Genomic DNA, 27980 nt, shown 5'->3' with positions numbered 1-27980 from the left:
AGACTCATTGTGTCTGGTTCTAGCTGGTTCTAACTGTGGGCAGGAAGGACCATCTTAGTTGCAGCAGATTTAAAGAAGGCTCTGACTTAAGACACTTAGTTGCTGAATTATTGTCTCGTGAAGAAGATGATCAGGCTTGTGCATCATGTTCTGAAGCATCCTCCTTTGTTTATTCAGCTCTAGATGCCACAGATCCATCCCCAGAACAGAACGTTTTTGTCAGTGTCAGTTAGCCACCTCCTGGCTGGCTCGCCATTTATGTAGCATTTTGGATTGGCTTCATATTAAATTAAATGATCAGTAAGATGTGATATTCCATTCAAATATGAATTATCAATCTGGTTGGTCTTTGAATATTTGACTCAATGTTACCTTAGGTTATTTTGACTATTCAGGGAACACACACTTCGTATTAATTCAAGGATGTAGTTATAAAAATGAATTTAATTGTATTTTTCAAACCTAATGATTATACATGAAAGATCTAGATATGTATAGCAAAAACCTTGTTGTGATGTCTGGGTTGTGAAATCAGTTTGGCTGCATGGTTTGATAAGCTACAGATTATTCATTAAACCATCCAACACCATTTGTGCAGAGTCTATGCACCCTTTGTGTTGAAGGTCCTCATGCGATCCAGGGGGTCAAGAGGTTGGAATGAACACTGCCGGTGGAGGGGATCTCTGGGCAACAGAACCCGTAGTTCAGCTCCATGCATGACCCGTCTAGTCTGAGGTGACGGCAGTAAACTGGTGTATCTATTTTGCATCTGATACAGTCGCAAGCGTTGCAGAGGGCAGCAGCGGACTGGTAATCGGGAGAAACTGGAGATTTCCCGGTGGCCTGGCTGTTAATCTGGCCCGCTCAGTGATTGCTGGTCATGACGTGTGTAATATCTAAATGAACAATTCGCCATGCAGCTCATCAGGGCATCTGCTCTCCTGATGCTCACACAAATTAAGCAAACTGGGCACAAAGACACCCCCTCATCTCACTATCAGGGTCTGGCAAAGCGCTGCAGACACCCCCACCACAGAGCAGCTACTGCACCACTGCACCTTTGGCCCCAGAGGCAAAATGGACCTAGACAGGCCAGGAAAGGTGGAGCAGAAAAGGAGATTAAAAAAGAAGAAATCTCTGGCCACAGATGCATGTGCAGGCTGGCCTGTATGTGATCATGTTGGGAGAACTGGTTTAAGGTGGAGTTTTTGGGCCAGATTAATTATTGCTAAGCGCACAACGCTGGGCGCGTGGGGTGGGTTGGGGAGGGAGAAACAGCGGTTGTCAGGAACGGATCATGAGGTACCAGTACCGTCGCCCATGGACGTAGTTTTCACTTTAGAAATATGTGTGTGTGTGTGTGGGGGGGGGGGGGGGGGGGTAATGGTATCTTTACAGTATGTTCTCAACACAAACGGTTGTTTACTGCTTGGTCCTAGAGCTCAACCAGTGTCAGTTTAATATAGCGTAATATTGTTTTTGGATGGTAAAAAGTGCAGGGGTCAAAACTTGACTTTGGAAAAAGTGGGGGGGACATGTCCCCCCCCCCCCCCCCGTTCCCCCCAAAATTACGTCCATAAATATAACCTTTCAGCATATCAGCAATTTTTCTTGGGCACAGTGCGTAACGGTGAATTTTCCAGGCATTCAATAGATGAAATCTCAGTCTGGCACGCGCACCAGGGCCTGCATTTTCAACACAGAGCTGCCGTTAGGTGTGGGAACGGGAGTAAAGAATAACTTTGCGTGTGTGTGTGTGTGTGTGTGTGTGTGTGTGTGTGTGTGTGTGTACTCCTATTCCCTGAATTGGAGCTCTTGCCCTGGCGAGCAGACAGCTGCTCAGGGGAGAAATCTGTGTGTGTGTGTGTGTGTGTGTGTGTGTGTGTGTGTGTGTGTGTGTGTGTGTGTGTGTGTGTGTGTGTGTGTGTGTGTGTGTGTGTGCGCGTGTGTGCATGAGTACTCCTATTCTCCACATCGGAGCTCTTGCCCTGGCGAGCAGACAGCTGCTCAGGGGAAAAATCAGTGTGTGTGTGTGTGTGTGTGTGTGTGTGTGTGTGTGTGTGTGTGTGTGTGTGTGTGGCACAAGATTATGAGGACACACACAGCAAATTAATAAAATAATGTGGTTCAGAGTCTCCAAAAGCAACACAGCTCATGTCCAGCTTTTGTTTACCTTATGGAGCCGACTTTCCTGCGCGCATTAAGCGCCGCCCACAGGCTCAGGGATTTCTGCATTCTTGAGAATTCCCTTGGATTTATATGTGAACACTACACCGCCCGTACCAGCCCAAACTCACGCCATCCAACCTGACCAAACACAGACCGTGCCGATGCTAATGTGTAAGCGCCAAAAGAGGGGGCACACGGGCCGCCAATTGAGAACCACTGCCCTAGTATAAATATTGGTGTATATATAAATAATATATAATATGAGGAAAACATCCATATAGGTCTGTTGGTCTGTCTAGTTGGGGGGGGGGGGTATATACACTGCTCACAAGAATTAAAGGAACTCTTTTTTTATTGGGCCTGGCATGACATCAATTAAACCTGTCTGATAATTTCCTGGTTGATTAAGCAGCTGAGGGCATTGTTAATCACTGTCAGCTGTATTGGTGTTCATGGACTTAACGACAGGTGCACTAAAGTGGCAACAATTACAAAACCCTCAAAACAGGACTGCTTTAACATGTAGACGTCATTTCAAGTTTCGCCCTCTTGATCTTTTTTTGCTGGTTTTCCACTCGTGCTAGTTTTGGCTCTACTGGCAGTACGAGGCGATTCCTTAACCCAACAGAAGTTGTACAGGTTGTCCAACTTCTCCAGGATGGCACATCCAATTGTGCTGCAGCAAGAAGGTTTAATGTGTCTCCCAGCACAATCTCCAGAACATGGAGGAGATTTCAGGAGACTGGCGGTTATTCTCAGAGAGCTGGACAGGGCCGTAGAAGGTCCACAACCCATCAGCAGGACTGATACCTGCTCCTTTGTGCAAGGCGGAACAGGCTGAGCACCGCTCGTGCCCTACAGAATGACCTCCAGAAGGCCGCTGGTGTGAATGTCTCTACCCAAACAATCAGGAACAGACTTCATGAAGATGGCCTGAGGGCCCGACGTCCTGTAGTCGGCCCTGTGCTCACAGCTCAGCACCGTAGAGCTCGATTGGCATTTGCTCAAGAACACCAGAATTGGCAAGTCCGCCACTGGCGCCCTGTACTTTTTACAGACGAGAGCAGGTTCACCCTGAGCACCTGTGATAGATGTGAAAGAGTCTGGAGAAGACAAGGAGAACGTTATGCTGCCTGCAACGTCATTCAACATGACAGGTTTGGTGGTGGGTCAGTGATGGTCTGGGGAGGCATATCCATGGAGGGACGCACAGACCTCTACTGCCTAGGAAATGGTGCTCTGACTGCCATAAGGTATCGAGATGAAATCCTTGAACCCTTTGTCAGACCCTACGCTGATGCAGTAGGTCCTGGTTCTCTCCTAATGCACGACAATGCACGGCTTCATGTGGCAAGAATATGCAGGCAGCACCTGGAGGATGATGGAATTGAAACAATTGAATGACCTTCACGATCCCCTGACTTAAACCCAATAGAGCATCTGTGGGACATTATGTTTCCGTCAGGTTGCTCCTCAGACTGTACAAGAGCTCAGGCATGCCCTCACACAGATCTGGGAGGAAATGCCACAAGACACCATCTGTTGTCTCATTAGGAGCACGCCCCAACGTTGTCAAGCATGCACACAAGCTCGTGGGGGCCACACAAGATACTGAAAAGCAATTTGAGTTGCAGAAATTAAGTTTTTGAAATAATGGACTAGCCTGCAACATCTTCATTTCACTCCGATTTTAGGGCGTCTATACAATTGAGCCCTCTGTAGGCTGATAACGTTTATTTCCATTAAAAGACTTGGCATCCTTTTGTTCCTAAGACATTGCCCTGTTGTTATATGTATAGATATCCAACTTCATATTGAGATCTGATTTATCTAATGTTTATGTTTATTTATTTATTTGCTAAATAAATAAATAAACATTTGCTAAATAAATAAACATCTAATGTGTTTTTTTAAAGTGCGCCTTTAATTTTTGTGAGCAGTGTATATATACACACACACACACACACACATATATATATATATATATATATATATATATATATATATATATATATATATATATATATATATATATATATATATATATATATATATATATATTAGTCTAAGAAGTGTGCATCTGCAAAAGGCTGCTGCCATTGTGGAGGCTGTTCATTTAACCTGTGCCTACTGAGTTGTAAACCTAAATGATACTAATGATGTAGTCATTTAGCAATGGGGAGTAATATTTAAATTTTAGAGGAAAGAATCAGGGCACATCCATCCATCCATTGTCTGAACCCGCTTGTCCATGTAGGGTCGTGGGGGGGCCGGTGTCTATCTCCAGCGGTCAATGGGTAATCAGGCGGGGTACACCTTGGACAAAGTGCCAGTCCATTGCAGAATCAGGGCACATGTGAAGCTTTAATTTAGTTGTTTTACACTTACTTTGGTAGGCGCCCAACCTGACTCACTTTTAGTGCTTAGCATATTGAGCGGTTGCCTGGGATGGTTTCAAAATTCCCAGCTTGAATTGTTGTCCTAGTCCGCCACTGGCAGAGAGTCTTTGAGGATGGTTTCAAATGCTTGCTCGCTCAGTTGGCCAAACCAGGAGGTGGCGGAGAACTGAGAGATCAGGAAGTGAGATGGTGTCAGATTGACCTGTAAGTTAAAAGTTAACTTCTGGTCATTTTGATGAAATACTTGGCCTTTTGGTATGCTACATCAGTTTGTTCTGCTTTTTACAGTCACTGGCACCTTGTATGATGGATTTCTTTTCATAAAAGAGGCAATGCTGGACTTTTCTGATAGTCACCTTGTAATGAGGGGTGGATCTAAAAATCCAATTTAGCTTAGGGCCTCAGTTTGGCCTGGGGCAGGCCTGCACACCCCGGCCAGGTACTGGGTTTGTAGAGTTATTAGATATGAGATAGACAGCTGAGTTATGTCACGCTGTTGGTGATAAGAGAGAACCAACGGTTACTAAACGGCTTTCAGCGCAGCATGACGTATGTGTGAACACAGCCGGTAGCAGCCCTGAGTGGAGCACTGATGGAAAACACAGCCAGCAGATGGGGAGGAGAAGCCAACAGCTGGACCAGCTCCAGGCTTTAGTCGGGACTCCGTCGGGCAGTGATGTAATATTCTCAGTGTATCAGCTGTAGGGGTAAACACCTGCGTGCTAACAAGTTACATACCCGCTGAGCTTCAACAAGGATAATTCTGGTAAAATCCACCTGTTCTTGATTTAAGTCTTAGAAAATTAACACTGATCATCATCTGATGTTCAGTTTTAATTAAGAAGCAAACAATAGCCCATGGTTTAGTTAATGCTCTAATCACACATCAGCTGATAAAACCATCACAGATGATCTTTAGTGTTGCAGTAGCAGTGAGGTTTACTAAAATTAAAGTGTAAATTCAGAGACCTTGAAGCTTTTCATTGTGTGAAAGCAAACTGAACCTTGGTTCTGAGTGTGACATGTGATCTCAAAACACTGATTTCTTTAACTCGAGTAAAAATCAGTTACATCCTAGTAAAATGTTTAAATGATAACCTGCACTTGTATAGTACTTTTCTGAGTCAGGGGACTCAAAGTGCTCAATACTACAGTGAATCATTCACACACTGGTGGTGATGAGCTCCTGACAGAGGTAAGGCTGCCGTAAACAGCCGCCATCCGTCCCTCCTTCTAAGGAAGGCTCTTGAAATGACTGAATCCTACGTAGAAAGAAATGCTGTTTTGTGAACCCTAATTTTCTCCATGGTACGTCGAACTTGAGTGCGAGTTATTACTCTCGTGTATTCTTCGGATCATTTTTGATCATTGACATACAGAATGTTTCTGAAGAACATTCTGGTCAGAATTTCCTATTGTACTGGTCCGTATCAATGATAAACAAACCTTTTCATAGAGCAAGTATAATCATCTGCTTCTATAGATTATAATGTACACTCACCTAAAGGACCAACACCTGTTCAGCTTCTCCTTAATGCAATTATCTAATCAACCAATCACAAGGCAGTTGCTTCAATGCATTTAGGGCTGTGGTCCTGGTCAAGACAATCTCCTGAACTCCAAACTGAATGCCAGAATGGGAAAGAAAGGTGATTTAAGTAATTTTGAGCGTGGCATGGTTGTTGGTGCCATACGGGCTGGTCTGAGTATTTCACAATCTGAGATTTTCACCCACAACCTTTTCTAGGGTTTGCAAAGAATGGTGTGAAAAGGGGAAAACCCAGTATGCAGCAGTCCTGTGGGCGAAAATGCCTTGTTGATGCTGGAGGTCAGAGGAGAAGGGGCCGATTGATTCAAGCTGATAGAAGAGCAACTTTGACTGAAGTAACCACTCGTTACAACCGAGGAATGCAGCAAGGCATTTGTGAAGCCACATCACACACAACCTTGAGGCGGATGGGCTGCAACAGCAGAAGACCCCACCGGGTACCACTCATCTCCACTGCAAATAGGAAAAAGATGCTACAATTTGCACGAGCTCACCAAAATTGGACAATTGAAGACTGGAGAAATGTTGCCTGATCTGACGAGTCTCGATTTCTGTTGAGACATTCAAACGGTGAGTCAAAATTTGGCGTAAACAGAGTGAGAACATGGATCTATCATGCCTTGTTACCACTGTGCAGGCTGGTGGTGGTGGTGTCAGCCTCTTAGTGCCAATTGGGCATGGTTTAAATGCCACGAGCTACCTGAGCATTGTTTCTGACCATGTCCATCCCTTCATGACCACCATGTACCCATCCATCCTCTGAAGGTTACTTCCAGCAGGATAATGCACCATGTCATAAAGCTCCAATCATTTCAAGTTGGTTTCTTGAACATGACAGTGAGTTCACTGTACTACAACGGTCCCCACAGTCACCAGATCTCAACCCGATAGAGCATCGTTGGGATGTGGGGGAACGGGAGCTTCATGCCCTGGATGTGCATCCCACACATCTCCATCAACTGCAAGACTCTATCCTATCAATATGGGCCAACATTTCTAAAGAATGCTTTCAGCACCTTGTTGAATCAATGCCACATAGAATTAAGCAGTTCTGAAGGTTAAAGGGGCTCAAACACCGTATTAGTATGTTGTTCCTAATAATCCTTTTTTGTGAGTGTAGATCAGCGGTCCTCAAGAGGAGGCCCGCGGGCCCCCTCTTTGTGGTCCCCGAACCCCGCATGAACCAAACTCAAATCGGGCCACCAGGAATTTCCTCAGCTGGGTCCTGGTTCTGCCCGCCGTCCCCTTTAGACAGGAGCTGCTCATCCTGTGACACCAGAGCTTTGCTCCACTGGAGCTCATTAGTGCGACTAAATTTTACAAAGTTTTCATAAATAAATACACAACTTAGATCTCTGGCTCCAAAACCAGAGTGCACAGCGGGAGCGAGCTTGTAATGAGCGTGTGCATTTTTACCCCTTGGGCGGTGCGGAAACGCGTTTCAACAGCGGAACTGACCGGAATACTGACATAACACCGGTGTGCAGAGGTGCGGATTTCAATTAGGGATGAGGAGAGGGCAAACACAGAGGGAACGGATTGATAGTAAAGTTTTGGAGCTAAACTGCGGGAAAAGTGTGGGTGTTTATCCTCCTCAAAAAAGGGTGTTAAAACACCCCATCCCCCACGGGTGCGATGCTCAAGCTTGGAAATATCACATTAATGTACTTTTATTATTGTCTGCATTTCATTTCTGAAAGTTAACTATGGAAGCTGTGATTATGATTACAATTTAACAAATGAGTGTAAGCGACGGACGGACGGACGGACGGACAGACGGACGGACGGACGGACAGACGGACAGACAGACAGACAGACAGACAGACAGACAGACAGACAGACAGACAGACAGACAGACAGACAGACAGACAGATAGACAGATAGACAGATAGACAGATAGACAGATAGATAGATAGATAGATAGATAGATAGATAGATAGATAGATAGATAGATAGATAGATAGATAGATAGATAGGTTCAGTCAGTAGAAACTGTGCTGCGGTCCATTATCTGGTTTTTCACAATCACACAAAAAAATCATGTGAACAGCAAAACAACAAGCTTCACTTGCTAAATATAAAACTAATGCACAGATGTTGCATCCTAATCCCCCCCCCCCTCCATAATTCCTTCTTTCCTTCCTTGATCCTCTCTTTTCTGTTCATTTCCTCTGTTGTATAAAATCACCCCCATTAAAGTTTTTAAAAATGTGATGTTACCATAAGAGTGACTCAACCAACACGTCAGCATAGCAAACCAGATTCATGTAAGCGATGGTAAAAAGATATAATACACCCCTCATCTAATCTGCAACATATAAGATTACAGATAATCTGAGAGCGATCTGACGTCACACTGGAAAAGTGTACAGGAACAACTTGGTGCCATTTTATCATCATCATACCAGAATACAGCATGTCCTGATCCCACTCATCAACACTATCATCTGGGCATTTTGGGCAGATGTGTTGAGTAACCATAACAACCGTATCAACATCATATGCAACCACCTTCAACAGACATGAACCATAGTGATCTCACTACATACTAGCCCTCCAATGTGACTCTCCAAACTAAATAATACATTGACTGCATTTTGATGTGTTGGAGAGATTAAATGATTAATACCTTACACCTAGGCCTAGACACTAATCCATGTCATGAATTATCCACCCATACCAAGTCTCAATCTGACACGTGTTCATTTGCTGTTTTTTCCAGCTCAGACCCATCAGAACAGGAACATTTTAACACTCAGTTCATGTGAGTTTCTGTGGAGGATCAAAGTCTAGGGAGACTGTTTATATCTGTGGATCATAGAGCTTGTCTCAGTATTCTTGATAACATATATCTGACCATCACTAGCCTGTTTTATAGACTCTAATTTAAATAAATTGGTGCTTTTTACTGATATCTGATCTGTGTTCGTTAAGCACCACAGTGAATAGGAGTTACCCCATTTCACACTGGAAGCGTCAGCAGCACAGAACAGCAGTGAAACATCACTTCAAATAGAATCCATTGTAATCAATGGGGGCGTTTCAAACCAGCCGCAACGCAGCAGCTTTCAGGCGTGTCCCAGAAGCGGCTTCCTGCGCCACGCTGCTAAATATAGGATCAGGTTCTATTTTAGTTGAGAGCCGCCCCGGGACATGTCAATTTCTGCATAGGGCTACAGGATCAGAATAGAATAGAATAGAATGCCTTTATTGTCACTATACAGGTATAAAGTGAGATACAGAGCATCTCCTACTCAGTGTAAAACAAACATACTTGGGGGGGGGGGGGGGTACAGTTCTGCAGCGCTATGTACATATGGACAGTAATGTTATGTATATACAATTATTGCACGTGGAATTTGGTATCAATAGATAGTGGTGGTCAATGGAGGAAGTGGGGGGCTGTGTTATCGGTGCATGTGTGAGTTCAGGGTGGTTATTGCTTTGGGGAAGAAACTGGTTTTGAGTCTGTGGGTTTTTGCATTAATGCACCTGTAGCGCTTCCCTGAGGGAAGCACATGGTTTCAGTGTCAAATCCTCAGTAATTATCTTTTTTATTTATTTTTTTAACCCCGTGTCCTGTCTGACTGTGAAGCAAACAGAACTGATGTCTGAATGCTGGTGACAAGCCTCTCAGGAGGAGCATCAAAGCTTCTGCTTTAATGTCACGCCTGATACTTAAAATTTTATTATTGTTTTTTGAATGCTTTATAATTACACAAAAATAATCAATGATGAACAAGAATTTGCTTCTAGACCTGCAGAAAGAGAAAAACAACACACAACAACACAACAGGAGCAAGCTATCACTGCGTCAACCTGATGAGGAAATATAAAATCAACATTGTTTTACTGAACAATCACACAATAATAAATCACAGTGCATTTAGTGCCAACCACAGCCTTAAGACATGTGTTGAACGTGCCCAAGTCCAAACTTATGAGTGCACTATGTGAGCACCTGTGTGTGTACACGCGCTTGTTTATGTAAGGTTTCTCTATAGGAACGTCCAATAGAGAGTGTGAGGGGCCCCAAAGATGTGCAGGAGATAGAAGGAGCTCCAAGTCCCAGAGATCCAGGAGCTGTCCCAGAGCACAGGGACCCCAGGGAGACTGTAACCAGAAAAGCCCCAGCCCCTTCTCGAGAGGTGCAGAGGATTGCCCCGGGGGTCACAACCAGCAGCCGGCAGAGTCCCAGGAGATATCAGCGGCAAGCCAACAGGCCCGCCCGCAGCCTCCCACCCCCAACCTGGCCGGGCCCGGAACCCAGCGACCCGGGACCCAGGGGCGACCAACCCCACCAGGGACCCAACAGAGCCCAGGGACTCAGATCCCACCTGGCAGCCAGCAGGATCGATCAGACAGACGCCAAAAATCTTAAACCCCCTGACCCGGGAGCCGTGAAAACTCAGGCAGACCAAGGCACCACACGCCACATCAAATGTGGCCAGGGGAGGGTAGACAAAGATGTGTAGCAGCAAAAGAAGTCCCAGGAGAGGGGAGGAGTCAAAGGCCCCACCTGACACATACAGTCATACACAAACACAGTCACACACTCCCTCCCTCATGCTCCCACACACACACCCTATTCACTCTGGTCCCGGCACTGCTGCACAAAGGGTACAACCATCACCGGTTCCCAGAGTTTGACCCTTTCTGCTGGGGTGATGATGAGCAGGTACCCCCGCCCAACGCTGGGCAAAGCATCCCACCATCCCAGACCCCAACCAGACGGCTGGATCTCCCTCCTAGCCTCCAGCCCCGGGAAGCCAAGCAACAACAGAGGTATGCCAAGACCCCTAGTCTCCCTCCTCCTGCTCCAATACAGTATTAGTGCATGTTGATGAGGTGTATTCCATGGCTGTGGTGAGCGGGCACCTATGCCAGCTGATCTGCAGTAATTTTCAAAATAAAAGTGTTACAGCGATGCTATTTCATATATATGTAGCTTACGTGTGACCTAACAACAGCATTGTTTGAGAAGTGCAATAGTGTGTTTCTCAAGGCTCTAATCCCGGCAGCTGGAACAACATATATGACCTCAAACAGCAATATTGAATGTGATTTCTGTCTTTTTGGTTTAATAGCGGATTGCATAAACAAACTGTGACCTTTGAAGTCTTGAGGGATCTTGTGAACGTGCGAATCCAGCGGGGAGCACAGCGAGGAACCCATTCTGCGGCCGAGACTCTCCCGGTGTGTATTGGACTGCATTGAAGCTCGAGAGTAAAATGTTCTGCTGCTGTTCCGCGGCGCTGATGCTTCCATTGTGAAATAGAGGTCACACATAACCAGGATCCATCAACACCTGCTGGTGATGTTAAAAGAGCAACAAGGTTGATAAATACTGCTTTGAGAAGTGTTTAGGAATTTAGTCAGAAGCAGTGACTGAAGGCAGCTCTTGGTGCTGTTCTGGCCCGCTTTGATTTGGATTATTTCGGTGATCAAACTCCAGCATCAAGAAGGAAAGAGCCAATCAAGATGTGACAATCCTGCTAATCTGACTTCTTCAGGCTAAAGCTGAAGTGAAGCTAGAGCAGAAATTAAAGTCATTTTAATCATGGGTCATCTGTCTCTGAGCGCATCTCCAGCTCTTCTTCTGTTCTTCTCTGGTTCACTTCTCTGACCCAGCAGAGAGTTGGTGTTGTATTATGACCCACGGTCAAGGTCAAGGTAAGTTTATTTGTATGGCGCTTTCCAGTTACGTGAACAACCCCAAAGTGCTGAACAGAATTAGAATCAGCATAAAAACACTATCCAGTATAATAAAACAGATAAAATCACCCTTGTGAAGGGGTTTGGGATATTTACTAACCTTCTTACGACCGATGGTCCTTGTTAGGACCAAAACCCGGTCCTAATACGGAGTATTCCCTAGGAGTGAGGTGATAAGATGTGAATTGAGTTTTTGTTACAGATAACTTTAGAAACACACTGGTTAGGGTTAGGGTAAGGCATAGTGGACTCACTAAAATGAATGGAATACAAAGTCCTAACATGGGTACAAATACAAGAGTGTGTGTGTGTGTCAGAACCCAAGCCCCCGGACCGGCCTCTCCCAGCTAACCGGCCTCCATCTTGGACCACATTTCCCAGCATGCTCCTCGCGGGAACTCCTGGCATTCTCCCAGTCACACCCAAGCCTATATATGGAAGACGCCACACCGGCTCTTCACTCAGTCATTGTTTCATTGAAACCCATGATCAGAGTTCTCTACCGAATAATCCAGACATCAAATATCCTTACCAAGCTCAACTCCCGTACCCAGTTGACCATCGTGTGTGTGTGTGTGTGTGTGTGTGTGTGTGTGTGTGTGTGTGTGTGTGTGTGTGTGTGTGTGTTAGAGATCATCAATTATCAATTAAAAGTGCCTTGATAGGGCACCTGATCTGATATTTGAGTTTGAATCGAGGCATATCTTTGTATTTCTTAAAGAAAATACAATTACCATCTACCACTATAATAATAATAATAATAATAACAACAATAAAACTCATCATGGAAGTTTTTCACAAATCCTTACTAAATAACCTCTCGCCTTCAAAAAACTTCCAGATGGAGAATCACATTTTGTACCTTCATCTGAATCCTGCCTTATCCACTCATGCACATGTCTACAGGTGGTAAGAGCCAATTTTATTTGTCAGTTATTCATGTTGTTACATAACATAACAAAATTAGACTGGTCATTTATTTTCAGCCACTCCGTTGTAACTGTGTGTTTGGGATCATGGTTCTGTTGACTGACCCACTTTGGTCCAAGCTTCAGCTGTCAGACAGATGGCTTCATGTTTGACTCTAGATTGTGTTTTAGGGATTGTAGGGGGGGTGAGGCTCAATCCAAAGTCTGCAAATGTCCTGAAGGCAGAACGAACCCCATCTCCACTGCTGCCTTCACCCAAAGAACTTATATAAATAAAAATCTGGTACGTTGCTGAGATGATCATAAGAAAAGCAAATGTCAACAACTTGACCTCTGGAGTTCCCCAAACAAGACAGCACAAAACAAGTGAGCCGATTGATTCATTTGGATCTTTTAGACTTTATATTTAATTGAAGAGGGTTCTTTCAGCCTGTAAATACATTGTAATAAGACATTTGTGGTCTAACATTGATGCTTTGCTTGCAGCAGGTTGTCCTGATGTATTCAGAGCTATCTGCATGTTCCATCACAAGTAAAGAAGTTTCTGTTAACAGGAAGCGTTTAGATTCAGGTGACGTAGAAGTGATGTGCAACCAGCGTTATGTCAAGGTGTCCTGTAGTGCAACTCATTCATTTTAATGAACAACAGGTTAGGAAGACAGCTGCTGGGACAGAGTTAGATGTAATATTAACTCGTCCTGCTGCACATGGAGTGTGTGTGTCTCCAAACATCATCGTGTCTGCAGAGCCTCCTCACTCATCAGTGATTCACTACAGTGTCCCTGCATGTTCATTTCAGTTAGAACTAGGCTTCTCAGTTTTCTGTCTGTTTACTGTAGTTACATAAATAAAATCATGTAATGCTTCAGCCTCACAGACTTCTGCATTCGTTCATAATAGTAGTATGTAATCCATGTTAATCCAACTAAATGCTGAAATGAGGGTTTGATAATATATTAATACTAGCAGAGTCTGACATGTCTGCTTTAAATAGCTGAGAAGAGTAGGTGTGCTCAGATGCTACACACACTGGTTGGTTCAACAAAGATATTTCCCTGACGGCTCTGCATCAGAAGGCAGCAAAAAAACGTGCACACTCATTACAAGCTTGTTCCTGATGAGATCTGCTACTAAAGGAGATCTACGAGCACCGCAGCAGTCTAAACGTCACGGTTGGGCTAATCAACACCTGATTCTCCATCGAGTACTCAAGTATAAACGTTATGTTTACCTCTGGCTGTGCATCGACTTAAAAATGGCTTTTGATGCCATAAATAAATACATAATAATAAAAATTTCGATAGATAGATAGATAGATAGATAGATAGATAGATAGATAGATAGATAGATAGATAGATAGATAGATAGATAGATAGATAGATAGATAGATAGATAGATAGATAGATAGATAGATAGATAGATAGATAGATAGATAGATAGATAGATAGATAGATAGATAGATAGATAGATAGATAGATAGATAGATAGATAGATAGATAGACCATTTACAAAGGGGCCAACAAGTGCTAAACACCTCTGGGAACTCCTTCAAGACTGGTGGAAAACCATTTTATGTGACTACCTCTTGAAGCTCATCAAGATAATTCCAAGAGTGTGCAAAGCAGTAATCAGAGCAAAGGGTGGCTATTTTGAAGAAAATAGAATACAAAACATGTTTTCAGTTATTTCACCTGTTTTGGTTAAGTACATAACTCCACGTGTGTTCATTTATAGTTTTGATGCCTTCAGTGAGAATCTCCCAATGTAAATGTTCATGAAAATAAAGAAAACACATTTAATGAGAAGGTGTGTCCAAATGTTTGGCTTGTACTAATATATATATATATATATATATATATATATATATATATATATATATATATATATATATATATATATATATATATATATACACATGTCTGAATTGTCCTTAGGTGTGAGTGTGTGCATGATTGTTTGTCCTGTGTATCTCTGTGTTGCCCTGCGATGGACTGGCTCTCTCTCCAGGGTGTACCCCGCCTGTTGCCCGTTGACCGCAGGAGATAAGCATCAGCTCCCCCTGCGACCCCGCGTGGACAAGCGGGTACAGAAAATGGAAGGATGGATGGATGGAAGGATGGATGGATGGATGATTTTGAGGAGATATCTAGGAAGCCTCACACACTCCCAGGCAGTGAAGATTATTTACAGCAGGTGTGAGGATTTCTGGGCCGTGTGTGTGTGCGTGTGTGTGCGTGTGTGTGCGTGTGTGCGTGTGTGCGTGTGTGTGTGTGTGTGTCAGCCTCTCCAAGAGGAAGATGGATTTCCCTAACAGAGACCGGTGCTCCCCACTCTGTGCACAGCTGTAATTTGTGTGAATCTGCAGAAATAAAGTAGCCTAAGTCCAGAGTGTCTCTGCAGGGACACATCAGCTACTTCAGGAGACCAGCAGGACATCATTCTACATTATTCATGTAGAAATAGGCATCAGATCCATCACACCTGCAGTCAAAGTGTGCCTCCTAGTGCCCTTGAGCCAGGCATGGATCTGACACACACACACACACACACACACACACACACACACACACACACACATACACACACACACACACACGTGGACTGGCACATGCGCACACGCGCGTTTAGCATGAACGCGCTAAATCTCTACAAGGTCACGGTGCTGATGAGGAGCGCGCATCACTGGAGCCGGTAGAGTCGCATCATGCGAACCAGCTCGTGCTACAAACGTGCACGCTCACACCGTGCACGTCCTTACCGTAAACGCCCTGGCCGTGTACGCCCTGCAGGAAGCTGGTGATAAGCCACAGGAGTCCAAAGAGTAACCCCATCTTCTCCTCCTCCTCCGCCCGCGTCGCTGCTTCTCCGCCTCCCATTCCGCTTCTCACCCCCCAGGTTGTCGGTTCGATTCCCCTCCGCTTCCGCTGGCCCTTCTTCCACCTCCTCCGCTCCGGTCGAGGTCCTTCCACACGCAATCCGGTTAAGTCATCCACCATCAACTCCTCCTCCACCCCACCAGCTCTCCAGCCCCTGATGCCGGTCAGATGTGATGGGTCGGTCCGGTTCTGTTCATAACGCTGGGTACAAACGTCAGGATGTGACGAAAATCACGGTCAGAACCGACTAACGGACTAGGACTCCGCCGCGTCTCTCTAGTCGTGACGTTGATGACGAAAAGATTGTGAAAGAACAGGAATCCTCCGACCAGCCGGGATGTAGGTCCCGGCACCGGGGTACCGGTCTACCGGGTCTGGTCCCGAAGGTGTGACACCGAGCAGCGGGAGTGCTCCGGGATGCCAATGGGAGGCAGAGAGCCTCGGAGGCTTAACGGAGGATTTTGCCGGTCAGAGAGACGTCAGAGCAAAGTGACAGCACGACTTCCGGGATCTTCTTTTCAAAATAAAAATTCGCCAACCAAAAATAAGGATTTATATTTAGTCAAAACGACTCAGAACCCAACCAAGCAACACAGAAATTATCACAGAGTTTATCAGATGGATCACCAAAAACGTTTTCTGTTTCTGCTCTGGCCTCCAGCTGTGGATGGTTAACAGCTGATTGGTCAAGGACTAAACTTCCTCCGTTGATGACAGAAATCAGATTCAGCTGAAGGACTTTTTACATTTTATTCTTCGCTTGTCAAAAAGTCACAAAGTTAATTTACATGAGTATTTAGAGAATAAAATATTCTTCTGATCCAAAGGCTCTCCTGCTGTCAGTGATTCTGTTGAATAATCTGTTCCTGCTTGGCCAGAATAATTTCATGAAATAAGACTCTTTTAAGGTGACCATGCAGAAACAAAGATAACTTGTCCAGTCTCTGGTCCTGGTTCTCATGTCAGGACTAGACATGATTTAGGTCACTCTTGCTCACTCATCCTTTCATCGCACCCATCCTGCATTAGCTGCGACTCTGATTAAATAAATATAGATAACGATCTAATCAGAAAAAACTCAAAACCTGTGTCATAAGCTTAGTGAAACTATAAATAGACCAAACGATGAAACGTGTTGGTTTAACTTTTGTGTTTTAAATATGAGGGATTAAACAGGAAGGAGCAGCCAGGTGAGTGCAGGACTTTCTGAGTGTTTCATTGGCTGCAGCTGTGCAGCTCTCTGCCTGCACAATGTGGTCAGGACCTCTTAGACTGGGTCAAATGGTCGTAGACTTATGGATGACTTGGCGCTGGAACGTTACTTTGATGACTCCATTGCAAATGTGAGTGTGGAGGCAGACTTCTGCAGGTGCAGCCTTGATATCTTAGAAGAATTATGTGTAATAATGTGTGTGTATGTTTGTTGATGTGAGAACCAGGAAGCACAAACAAAACAGAACCGTTTCTCTCCGTCTGACAGAAGCAGGTTTTCATCTCATTTTAATTTCAGTATTTTTTAAACAACAACCAGGCAAAATATATGCTTTAGACCAGGGGTCTGCAGCCTGCAGCTCTGGAGGAGCTTTTTGGATCTGGCCCTTAATGGTTTTAGCTAAAATAATTAACTCATTAAAATAGATATAATACAAATCCAGGTTAAAGCAGCTTTTCTGATTTTTCTGAATTGCAGTCCATTTCCTGAATAGAATGAACCAAAATATGTTTAAATCCGTGTTTTTACATCCCATAGAAAATATCCAAACTCTTTTTTTTGTTTTACAACAGTTTCATTTTTCTTGATTTTAAAACCGAAATAGAGACAAAGGTCTTTTTTCAACAATAATAACAAATCTCTCATTGTGGATATTTACAGAAGAAAAATAAAAAGATCACTGACTTTAATGCCAGCTCTGATCTAAGACTTTTAACCTTTTTCTGTGTCCTGTTACTGTCACAACTCTGAGAAAAAAATTTTCAGTGGTCCTGATCCTCTTCTGTAGATATTTCTCAGAAGTGTTTTTCAGAAGCTCCTGTAAGAGTTGTGGCTATGAATTTGTTTTATTCAGGTGGAATGAGCGAGGATTGGGTTGTAAAGCTTGCAGACCCCCACGTTAGACAGTCTAATGTTTTCTCAGTCAGCTGAGTATCTGACGTTTCCTCTAGACCCTGACTAAGAATAACTTTGAAAAACTGATCCGGTATTGATTCCTTTGGGGAAGTGATACATCTGCAACTGACCCATCCCTCAAGAGCAGTGGACTGCTTTCATCCATAGCCGCCCATCTTCTCTGTGTTGCTCTGCAGGACTCCAGCTGCCCGCTGGAGGAAGAACTTGCCCACCAAGCTGCTCCTCAGCAGGTACCGAGTCCCAGCCCTCCCCAGCTGCCAGAGACCTCTGGACCAGGTGGGAAGGTACGAGACGTTCTGGACTTCAGCTTTCTACCTGACGAGCTCAACCCTCAGGATGATCGAAGCAGCAAAACAGGTGCCAAGTCTTTGAGAGAAAGTAAAGAGCCCCCACCATCCCAAAAACCACATTTTAAATTAAAGTAGATTTTTTTTTTCATTTTTGTTGAGATTACTGTGACAACTGCTCAAGTTTTCATTGATCTGATCTGGTGCAGCTTTATCTCCGAAAACTCGGTTCATTTAGGCCTAGTCCACATGTAGCCGGGTTTTTTTTAAACGAATATCCGCCCCTCCAAAAACTTGCATCCACACCACCTCGTTTAAAAAAAAAAACTGTCCACACGTACCCAGATAAAACATGCCAGACCTGTAGGCGGCAGTACTTCCCCCGTTCTTAACCTCGTCCTTCGTCTGTGGCGCAGCTCTGAGGGCATCCATGCTGTCGGCTAGTGTAAACACAGGTCACACACGGGACGTCAGCATTTTTTTGTCGCGGAAAGTGACGTTGCGGACCTTAAAACTCCGGTTTTGTCTGTCCACACGCAGACACCCAAAACGGAGAAAACGCAGATCTTCACTTTGGCCGGAGTTTTTAAAAAGATCTGTTTTCGTGTGAAAAAACTCCGTTTTCGTGTGGATGACAGGCCAAAACGTAGAAAAATATCTACGTTTTTGGCAGAACCCCGGCAACGTGTGGACAGGGCCTTAAGCTCATGTAACTTTTTTTTTTAACCATATTCAGGTGTCAAACTCAGTTCAACATTCAAACAAATATTTTCTATTACTTTGAAACCATCTAGTAAAACCTCTCTGGGAGAAACCATGTGATGCCATCAGGGCTCAGATTTTTCTCCTGGGTCTTGATTTTATGAGGACTTTTTGATTTTAACACTAAACCAGGTTCTTCACTTATAGAAGTTCTCTGATAACGGTTACATAACAACTTTCATAAAGTGGTGAACACGCACGTGTTCTCACACAGAATGATCGATGAGCATAGGAGTGGTAAAAGTAGAGCGGGACTCTGGTTCCTGGATGAATAAATGAGCCATCTGGTGAAATCCCTCTGCGTTTTATTTCCAGCTGCGGCAGCAGAAAGCCAGGCTGCAGCTCTGGATGTTTCACATGACAGCGGTATTGTGCAGGATTCCTCTGCAGCCAATCTCCAGCAGGATGTACTTTCCTTAGGACTGGGAAGAGGAGCCTCCCCCTTCTGTCCAATGACCCCAATGACTCCAATGACTCCTATGACGCCTGTGACTGAGAAATCAGGAATCATCCCACAATTGCAGTAAGTTGTAATGATTCCAGAATCAGCAACATGTTTGTCACTTCTGGTGCACAATTTAACCTCAAATCAATCTGAATATTACAGAAACCTGGTAATCAAGCCTCTGTTCTGGTAGGGTTAAACACCCATTCATTGTGAAGTAATATCTTGATGATGATTTCTGAAGCTGTGACCTGCTCCAGGAGTGCTCCAGGCTAAATCAAGCAATTGATTTGGTCTTTGGTCAAATGAAAGACCCAGTCTGTGTAAATACATCCTCTGAGCTGGAACCACATAAAAAACAGATCCCTTTGCATCAGCACTTTTACTTTGTAGTGACCCAGTTCTGTGGATCTGCCCCCGTTATGTCTGGAGTTGGCCCGTTTCTCACGGCTTCAGCTGAACAGTTCTGATTCCCCGTCTTGTGAAACGTTCTGGACTGACCTGACTTGGGAGAAGGTCCGGACAGGATTTATGTGTCTGTAGTCCTAGACCTTTGCTGGAAGGAATAACTCTAAAACGTAGTTGTTGTTGTCGTCGTCGTCGTCTTCCTCCGCTTATCCGGGTCCGGGTCGCGGGGGCAGCATCCCAACCAGGGAGCTCCAGGCCGTCCTCTCCCCGGCCTTGTCCACCAGCTCCTCCGGCAGGACCCCAAGGCGTTCCCGGACCAGATTGGAGATGTAACCTCTCCAACGTGTCCTGGGTCGACCCGAGGGCCTTCTGCCAGCAGGACATGCCCGAAACACCTCCCCGGGGAGGCGTCCAGGAGGCATCCTGACCAGATGCCCAAACCACCTCAACTGGCTCCTTTCGATCCGGAGGAGCAGCAGTTCTACTCCGAGTCCCTACCGAATGTCCGAGCTCCTCACCCTATCTCTAAGGCTGAGCCCGGCCACCCTACGGAGGAAACTCATTTCGGCCGCTTGTATCCGCGATCTCGTTCTTTCGGTCATTACCCAAAGCTCATGACCATAGGTGAGGATTGGGACGTAGATCGACCAGTAAATCGAGAGCCTGGCTTTCTGGCTCAGCTCCCTCTTCCCCACGACAGATCGGCTCAGCGTCCGCATCACTGCAGACGCCGAACCAATCCGCCTGTCGATCTCCCGATCCCTCCTACCCTCACTCGTGAACAAGACCCCGAGATACTTAAACTCCTCCACTTGAGGTAGGACCTCTCCCCCGACCCGGAGGTGGCAAGCCACCCTTTTCCGGTCGAGAACCATGGTCTCAGATTTGGAGGTGCTGATCCTCATCCCAGCCGCTTCACATTCGGCCGCGAACCTACACAGCAAGAGCTGAAGGTCAGAGCTGGATGAAGCTAGGAGGACCACATCATCCGCAAAAAGCAGAGACGAGATTCTCCTGCCACCAAACTCGACACACTCCACACCACGGCTGCGTCTAGAAATTCTGTCCATAAAAGTGATGAACAGAACCGGTGACAAAGGGCAGCCCTGGCGGAGTCCAACCCTCACTGGGAACAGGTCCGACTTACTACCGGCTATGCGGACCAAACTCACGCTCCTCTGGTAAAGGGACTGAATGGCCCTTAACAGAAAGCCACCCACCCCACACTCCTGGAGCGTCCCCCACAGGGTGCCCCTGGGGACACGGTCATAAGCCTTCTCCAAATCCACAAAGCACATGTGGATTGGTTGGGCAAACTCCCATGCCCCCTCCATCACCCTTGCAAGGGTATAGAGCTGGTCCACAGTTCCACGGCCAGGACGAAAACCACATTGCTCCTCCTCTATCTGAGATTCAACTATCGATCGGACCCTCCTCTCCAGTACCCTTGAGTAGACCTTTCCAGGGAGGCTGAGGAGTGTGATCCCCCCTATAGTTGAAACACACCCTCAGGTCACCCTTCTTAAAGATTGGGACCACCACCCCGGTCTGCCACTCCCTAGGAACTGCCCCCGATGACCACGCAATGTTGTAGAGACGTGTCAACCATGACAGCCCTACAACATCCATAGCCTTGAGATACCCAGGACGAACCTCATCCGCCCCCGGGGCTCCGCCGCTGTGTAGTTGTTTGACTACCTCAGCAACTTCTGCCCCCGAGATCGGACAGTCCATCCCCAGGCCTCCCAGCTCTGGTTCCTCCTCGGAATGCGCATTGGTGGGATTGAGGAGCTCCTCAAAGTATTCCTTCCACCGTCCGACTATAGCCTCAGTTGACGTCAGCAGCTCCCCATCCCCACTGTAAACAGTGTGAGCGAGTTGCTGCCTTCCTCTCCTGAGGCGCCGGACAGTTTGCCAGAACCTCTTTGGAGCCGATCGATAGTCTTTCTCCATGGCCTCACCAAACTCCTCCCACGCCCGAGATTTTGCCTCGGCAACTGCCACTGCTGCACTCCGCTTGGCTATCCGGTACCTGTCTGCTGCCTCCGGAGACCCACAGACCAGCCACGCCCTGTAGGCCTCCTTCTTCAGCCTGACGGCTCCCCGAACCTCTGGTGTCCACCAGCGGGTACGGGGGTTGCCACCACGACTGGCACCGGCCACCTTACGACCACAGCTAGCAACAGCCGCCTCGACAATCGCAGAGTGGAACAAGGCCCACTCGGACTCAATGTCCCCCACTGCTCTCGGGACGTGGTCAAAGCTCTGCCGGAGGTGGGAGTTGAAGACCGTCTTAACAGGTTCTTCTGCCAGGCGTTCCCAGCAGACCCTCACTATGCGTTTGGGTCTGCCAGGTCTACGCGGCATGTTCCCTTGCCATCTGATCCAACTCACCACCAGGTGATCAGTTGACAGCTCCGCCCCTCTCTTCACTCGGGTGTCCAAAACATACGGCCGCAGGTCAGATGATACGACTACAAAATCTATCATCGACCTGTGACCTAGGCTGCCCTGGTACCAAGTGTACCGGTGGGCATCCTTATGTTCGAACATGGTGTTCGTTATGGCCAAACTGCGGCTTGCACAGAAGTCCAATAACAAAACACCGCTCGAGTTCAGATTAGGTGGGCCGTTCCTCCCAGTCACACCCCTCCAGGTCAAGCTGTCATTGCCCACGTGAGCATTGAAGTCCCCCAGCAGGACAATGGAGTCCCCTGATGGAGCACTATCTAGCACTCGTCCCAGGGACTCCAAAAAGGGTGGGTACTCTGAACTGATATTTGGCCCATAAGCACAAACAACAGTCAGGACCCGTTCCCCGACCCGAAGGCGCAAGGAAGCTACCCTCTTGTCCCCCGGGGTAAACCCCAACACACAGGCAGAGAGTCTCGGGGCTAACAAAAAGCCAACCCCAGCCCTCCGCCTCTCACCCGGAGCAACTCCAGCAAAGTAGAGTGTCCAACCCCTCTCCAGGTCTCGGGTTCCAGAGCCAATGCAATGTGTCGAGGTGAGTCCGACTATATCTAGCCGGTACCGCTCAACCTCTGCCACAAGCTCCGGCTCCTTCCCCGCCAGCGAGGTGACGTTCCATGTCCCAAAAACTAGTTTTCTTGTCCGGGGATTGGACCGCCAAGGCTCCCGCCTTGGTCTGCCACCCGATTCGCATTGCACCAGACCCTTCATGTTCCTCCTGCGGGTGGTGGGTCCACAGTTGGACGAGCCCATGTATCCGGTTCGGGCTGGGCCCGGCCGGGCCCCATGGGCGAAAGCCCGGCCACCAGGCGCTCGCTCACGGGCCCCAACCCCAGGCCTGGCTCCAGGGTGGGACCCCGGTAACCCTCCGGGCCGGGTACTCCGACTCTTCGTTTTAACCGCCATGAAAGATCCTTCGAACCGTTCTTTGTCTCACCCTTCACCTAAGACCAATTTGTCATGGGAGACCCTACCAGGGGCACTAAGTGCCCCAGACAACATAGCTCCTAGGATCATTAGGGCACTCAAACTCCTCCACCACGATAAGGTGACGGTTCAAGGAGGAGTTGTTGTGTTAGAAGAAAATAACGTGATTCCAGAAATTGTTTCAGCTGATATCAAATTTTCAGTTCTTAGACCCAAAATCCCTGAAAGTTAATCATTTGTGTCACATTGCTTCTCTAATTTGATCCCAGATCTATTTCCATCTGTCAAGTAGAATTTATATTTTTACAGCTGAAATCATGTTTTTAGGAACTATTCTAGTTCAGAAACTTATGTAGTTCTTTCATGTAGTTATAGGGTGTCGGTAGCTCAGGGGTTTACTCTGTAACTGGGTTGCTGGTTCAAACCAAGTTCTGTCCACGTCAGTCGTCTTTGGGTAACAAAGACACTTCCCTCTACTTACCTGTTGCTGGTGGTCAAAGGGGCCGGTGTCCGTGTGGGCATCAGTGTGTGAGTGAATGAACGAGTGTAAAGCACTTTGGAGTCCTCTGACTCAGAAAGGCACTATTCAGATGCAGGTCATTTATAATTCTAAACCTGCTGAACAGAGAAACTGTCTCTGGTCAGTTCAAACCTTGATCTTTGAAACGTCTCAGTCATCTTATTTTAAAATAAATTTGAATGTATATTTTTTCCATGTGCTGCAGAGCTGCACGCAGCTGGACCAGGTCGTATAAAAAAAACGTTTTAGTGTTCGATCTAATTTTTCTGCAGAAACATCGTTTCCACTGTGAACCTGGGATGTCCTCTGGATCTGAAGTTCATTGCTTTGCAGGCCAGAAATGCAGAATACAATCCAAAGGTGGAGGGGTTTCTATCACACTCACTCATTTGTTTTATTTCCTTTGATCTCATTAGCATCTTTTCTTGTTTCAGCGTTTTGCAGCTGTGATCATGAGGATCCGTGAGCCACGAACGACGGCACTTATATTCAGCTCAGGGAAGATGGTGTGTACTGGAGCCAAGAGGTCAGCTGCTCTGGTGGACCGGACTCACACTTACCCAATAATTGGAACTACACTGGCTGGCCAAAAAGAGTCAGCATACCAAATAAAGTCCACACACATTATTGTTCCTTTGGACCCCCTTAGCTTTGATTACAGCACACATTCACTGTGGCACTGTTTCGATGAGCTTCTCTAATGTCACACAACATTTTCTCCATGATCTTGTGTTGATGGGAGTCCAACCTCAGCAGAACGCCCTCTCCAGCACATCCCAAAGGTTCTCAACAGGGATCAGGCCTAAACTCTGAGGTGGCCGAGGTTGCTGAACCACTCTTTCATAATTTGAGCCCAATGAATAACCAAGTATTTGGGTAAACTATCAGTGCTCTTGTCTTGGTTCTCCTGTGTTCTATATGCACTGTAGGTTGGTGGGTATCTTAAGTAATGTATATTCGAGAAGGTTGATGTATCTTCACATTGCAGACCAGGTATGTGTCCAGCTGGTTTAAACCCTTGATCTGGTCTTTGTGTCTTTGATCACATGCAGTGAGGAACAGTCACGGCTGGCAGCTCGGAAATACGCTCGAGTGGTGCAGAAGCTTGGCTTTCCAGCTCGCTTCCTCGATTTCAAGGTCCAGAACATGGTGGCAAGCTGTGATGTCTGTTTTCCCATCAGACTCGAAGGCCTGGTTCTGACCCATCAGCAGTTCAGCAGGTACCATTGTCCAGTTTCAGGCGAGCACAGAATAACAGTCAGCGCAGCTCATGGGGTGAAACTTTAGAACTCTTCTGGTATCTTCATGTAGTCCATCCAGTCACTGTATAAGAAATGATGAGCTGTTCAAGGTGCAAAGAAGTCCTCTTATCTAACATGGGGTTTAAAGCTAATTGCCAGACTTTGCTAGCCTTTTGCTAAAAAACTGAGAAAAAAAATGTACATTTCAGAATTGTACAAAAAGGCCTTTTTCAGGGAACTGTTCTGCAGCAACGGCAGTTGATCAAGCCTTGAAAGCTGGTGCTATTTCCCACAGGTGTTCCAGCTTTTCTGAATTACTTACAACCCCCTCTGTCTGCATAAAAGCAGTGTTGGAACATACTGTGGTACCATTGTACTGCAGATAATAGTGTTTTGCTTCAAAAATGGCAAGAAAAAGGCAGTTAATCGTGGAAGAGAGATAGACCATCATAACACTTAAAAATGTAGGTCTTTCCTACAGAGAAATTGCAAAGAAAGTCGAGGTGTCAGTGAGTAGTTTCCTTCACCATCAAAAGGCACTCAAAAATTGGGGCAAACTCTGACAGGAGGAGGTTTGGCAGACCCAAAGCCACAACTGCATCAGAGGACAAGTTTCTGAGAGTTAACAGCTTGCATGATAGGCGGCTCACAGGACAACAGCTTCAAGCACAGCTTAATAGTGGTCGTGGTAAGCAAGTCTCAGTTTCAACTGTGAAGAGAAGACGTGGAGCTGCAGGTGTGACAGGACGAGTTGCAGCAAGAAAGCCACTGCTAAGACGTCGGAAAAAGAGGAAAAGGCTTGCCTGGGACATGAAACACCGCCATTGGACTACTGAAGACTGGAAGAAGGTATTGTGGACTGATGAATCCAAATTTGACATCTTCAGTTCATCACGGAGGATCTTTGTACGCCGTCGAGTAGATTAAATGATGGTTGTGTGTGTGGCATCAACTGTCAAACATGGAGGAGGAAGTGTGATGGTCTGGGACTGTTTTGCTGGATCTAGGGTCGGTGACTTGTACAGAGTGAGAGGCACCCTGAACCAAAACGGCAACTACAGCATTCTCCAGCGCCATGCAGTTCCCTCTGGTGTGCGCCTAGTTGGTCAGGGGTTCATCCTACAGCAAGTCCAAGCTATGCCAGAACTACCTCAGGAAAAAAGAACAAGATGGTAAGCTTGTAAGCATGGAGTGGCCAGCACAGTCTGCAGACTTACCCCATCGAGCTGGTTTGGGATGAACTGGGCAGAAGAGTGAAAGCAAAGCAACCTACAAATGCCACACATTTATGGGAACTTCTGCAACGGATATGGGAAGAACTTTCTGAAGATTATTTGATTTCTATTGTAGAAAGAATGCCACGAGTGTGTTCAGCTGTTATATCTTCTAAATGTGGCTACTTTGAGTCAGAAGTTTAGAATACATTTTGGTCTATAAATTGCTTCCATGATTTAACTCCAATTGCTTATTTGTACTATGCTTTCATTTCAGAGTGCAATGTCACATTAAACTGCACAATTTCCAATAAAAAAAATGGAAAAATCGGTGCGTTCTAAAACTATTGACCGGTAGTGCATGTTTCCATTTATTTGTACCCTATATGTCAGTACTGGAAACACTTGACAGAAATGCTGTTATTCACCCAGCAGGCTAAAGCTTGGTTTATGTTTGACGCATTCACTTTCCGCTTGGTGATGCGGCTCACGGATGGAACGTGCTTCACAACTCGCAGCATTTATGGTTCATGCGGCTCGTCTCTGCGGGGAGCCAATATTCTCCCAAACTGAACGGGGCAGCATGGAGTTCAACGGCATGCATCCAACACTACACCATAGTAGAAGTAAAAATGACTGTTGTTTACAACATGGCATTCCAGCATTTTTTAAAAGTGTCCTCGTCTTTTCCGACAGTGCGAGCTATTTCTCTCCAAGAATTATTAACAACATGTTGATCACGGTGATCTCTGAGAGCTGAATCATACAAATGTCTGTATTTACGAACCTCTGCCATACTAGTTCTTGCCAGTCCGCCATGTTTTTCTGCGTCTGACTGTCCGCGTGGTTAGAAAATTTCCTAGGTGTGCGGTGCGGAAAGTTTGGGCTGTGTTGAGGCGCGGTGGAGGGGCGTGGTTGTTAAAATTATGCAACTTTGCCGCACGGAGCCGTGTGAACCTCGCGGACGCGTCAAGCATAAACCAACCTTAAACGTGTCTTCACAGTTATGAGCCGGAGTTGTTTCCTGGATTGATCTACCGGATGGTGAAACCTCGGATAGTTCTGCTCATCTTTGTCTCTGGGAAGGTGGTTTTGACTGGTAATAAAAATTAAAAAATGTTTTATTCCTGCTTTCAAATCTGATTATATTGTTTCTGATCAAAGTAACGTTTCCATCCTACTTAGTTTGCTTTAATTAAAAAGAAAAATGTTCAATTTCTGCAGAATCTAAAGCGATGTGAACTCAGATGTGTTACTTATCATTAATGAGAAAATAGTATCTCTTTTCTTTTCTTAAAGCATTTGTACAACAGGCTAATACATTATCTGTTTCTAAAATTAACTGACCAAATTCTATTTTATTGACTTTTTGAACTGCTGTAATTTCTGGTGTGTAAAGTCTCCTTGTTTACATCTATTAATGTTTAATTTGTTTAATTTCAGGAGCTAAAGAGCGAGCAGAGATCTATGAAGCCTTTGAGAACATTTATCCAATCCTGAAAGGCTTTAGGAAGCAATGAAGGGTTAGCGTTTGTGGCACAAACTTCCTCATTCAAAAAAATTATTTTATCATTTACATTTTGTCAACACCAATGTTTTATATGTTAAATATGAATGTTTGTCCATAAATGAGGTTTTGGATAAATATGTTGGTTTTGTTTAATTTTTTTAAGTGAACTGAAGAGTTGAGGTCAACTTATAGTTATTGCTGATCAGAGGAAGCAACTAAAGATATAATTACATCATTCAGTGGAATGATTGGGGTAGTTGACCACAAACATGTGGTCTCATGGGCTGTTGGATGGAAGATGGTGTAGCGGTAGGCCCTATTTATTCCTGAGAGGGCAATGGTCTGAGTAGATCAGGGCTATTCCATTCCAAGCCCGGATCGCTTCTATCCAGCACGTTTTGGGTTTACTCTGCTTCACCACACCTGATT

The 27980-nt window shown here is 45.7% G+C and overlaps 2 protein-coding genes across 3 annotated transcripts in view; one reads left to right on the top strand and one right to left on the bottom strand.

The window, feature by feature from the left end:
- Positions 1-16436, bottom strand: part of mdga2a (MAM domain containing glycosylphosphatidylinositol anchor 2a) — a 46030-nt gene extending 29594 nt beyond the window's left edge. Inside the window, exon 1 of the mRNA XM_015969413.3 lies at positions 15520-16436. Coding sequence (XP_015824899.3) covers positions 15520-15757 — 238 coding nt within the window. The 5' untranslated portion in view covers positions 15758-16436. The remainder of the gene's footprint in view (positions 1-15519) is intronic.
- Positions 16437-16632: 196 nt separating this feature from the next.
- On the top strand, positions 16633-27680 carry tbpl2 (TATA box binding protein like 2). 2 transcript variants are annotated; one of them, XM_015969411.3, is made up of 8 exons: positions 16642-16980; positions 17942-18122; positions 19130-19337; positions 23859-23946; positions 24021-24112; positions 24639-24806; positions 27046-27140; positions 27485-27680. In XM_015969411.3, exons 1-8 carry the CDS (start codon positions 16933-16935, stop codon positions 27559-27561), a joined length of 957 nt encoding a protein of 318 aa, XP_015824897.1. In that variant the 5' UTR covers positions 16642-16932; the 3' UTR covers positions 27562-27680. The 2 variants fall into 2 exon arrangements, with proteins under 2 accessions (XP_070402732.1, XP_015824897.1); XM_070546631.1 differs by lacking the exons at positions 23859-23946; positions 24021-24112 and having other exon boundaries at positions 16633-16980.
- Positions 27681-27980: the final 300 nt, after the last annotated feature.

This window comes from Nothobranchius furzeri, chromosome 18 (genome assembly GCF_043380555.1).
Source record: "Nothobranchius furzeri strain GRZ-AD chromosome 18, NfurGRZ-RIMD1, whole genome shotgun sequence".
NCBI classification, from domain to species: Eukaryota; Metazoa; Chordata; class Actinopteri; order Cyprinodontiformes; family Nothobranchiidae; genus Nothobranchius; species Nothobranchius furzeri.
The sequence above is the reverse complement of the archived record's forward strand: the minus strand, read 5'-3'. Positions and strand labels throughout refer to the sequence as shown.

What these genes read in the sequence shown, in the direction of transcription:
- tbpl2 (XM_015969411.3), top strand. Translation starts at nt 16,933, where the DNA reads ATGGATGACTTGGCGCTGGAACGTTACTTTGATGACTCCATTGCAAAT. An exon ending in ATGCAGAATACAATCCAAAG is followed by an intron (nt 23,947 to 24,020) that starts GTGGAGGGGTTT and finishes TTCTTGTTTCAG; the next exon opens with CGTTTTGCAGCTGTGATCAT. An exon ending in TGGGAAGGTGGTTTTGACTG is followed by an intron (nt 27,141 to 27,484) that starts GTAATAAAAATT and finishes GTTTAATTTCAG; the next exon opens with GAGCTAAAGAGCGAGCAGAG.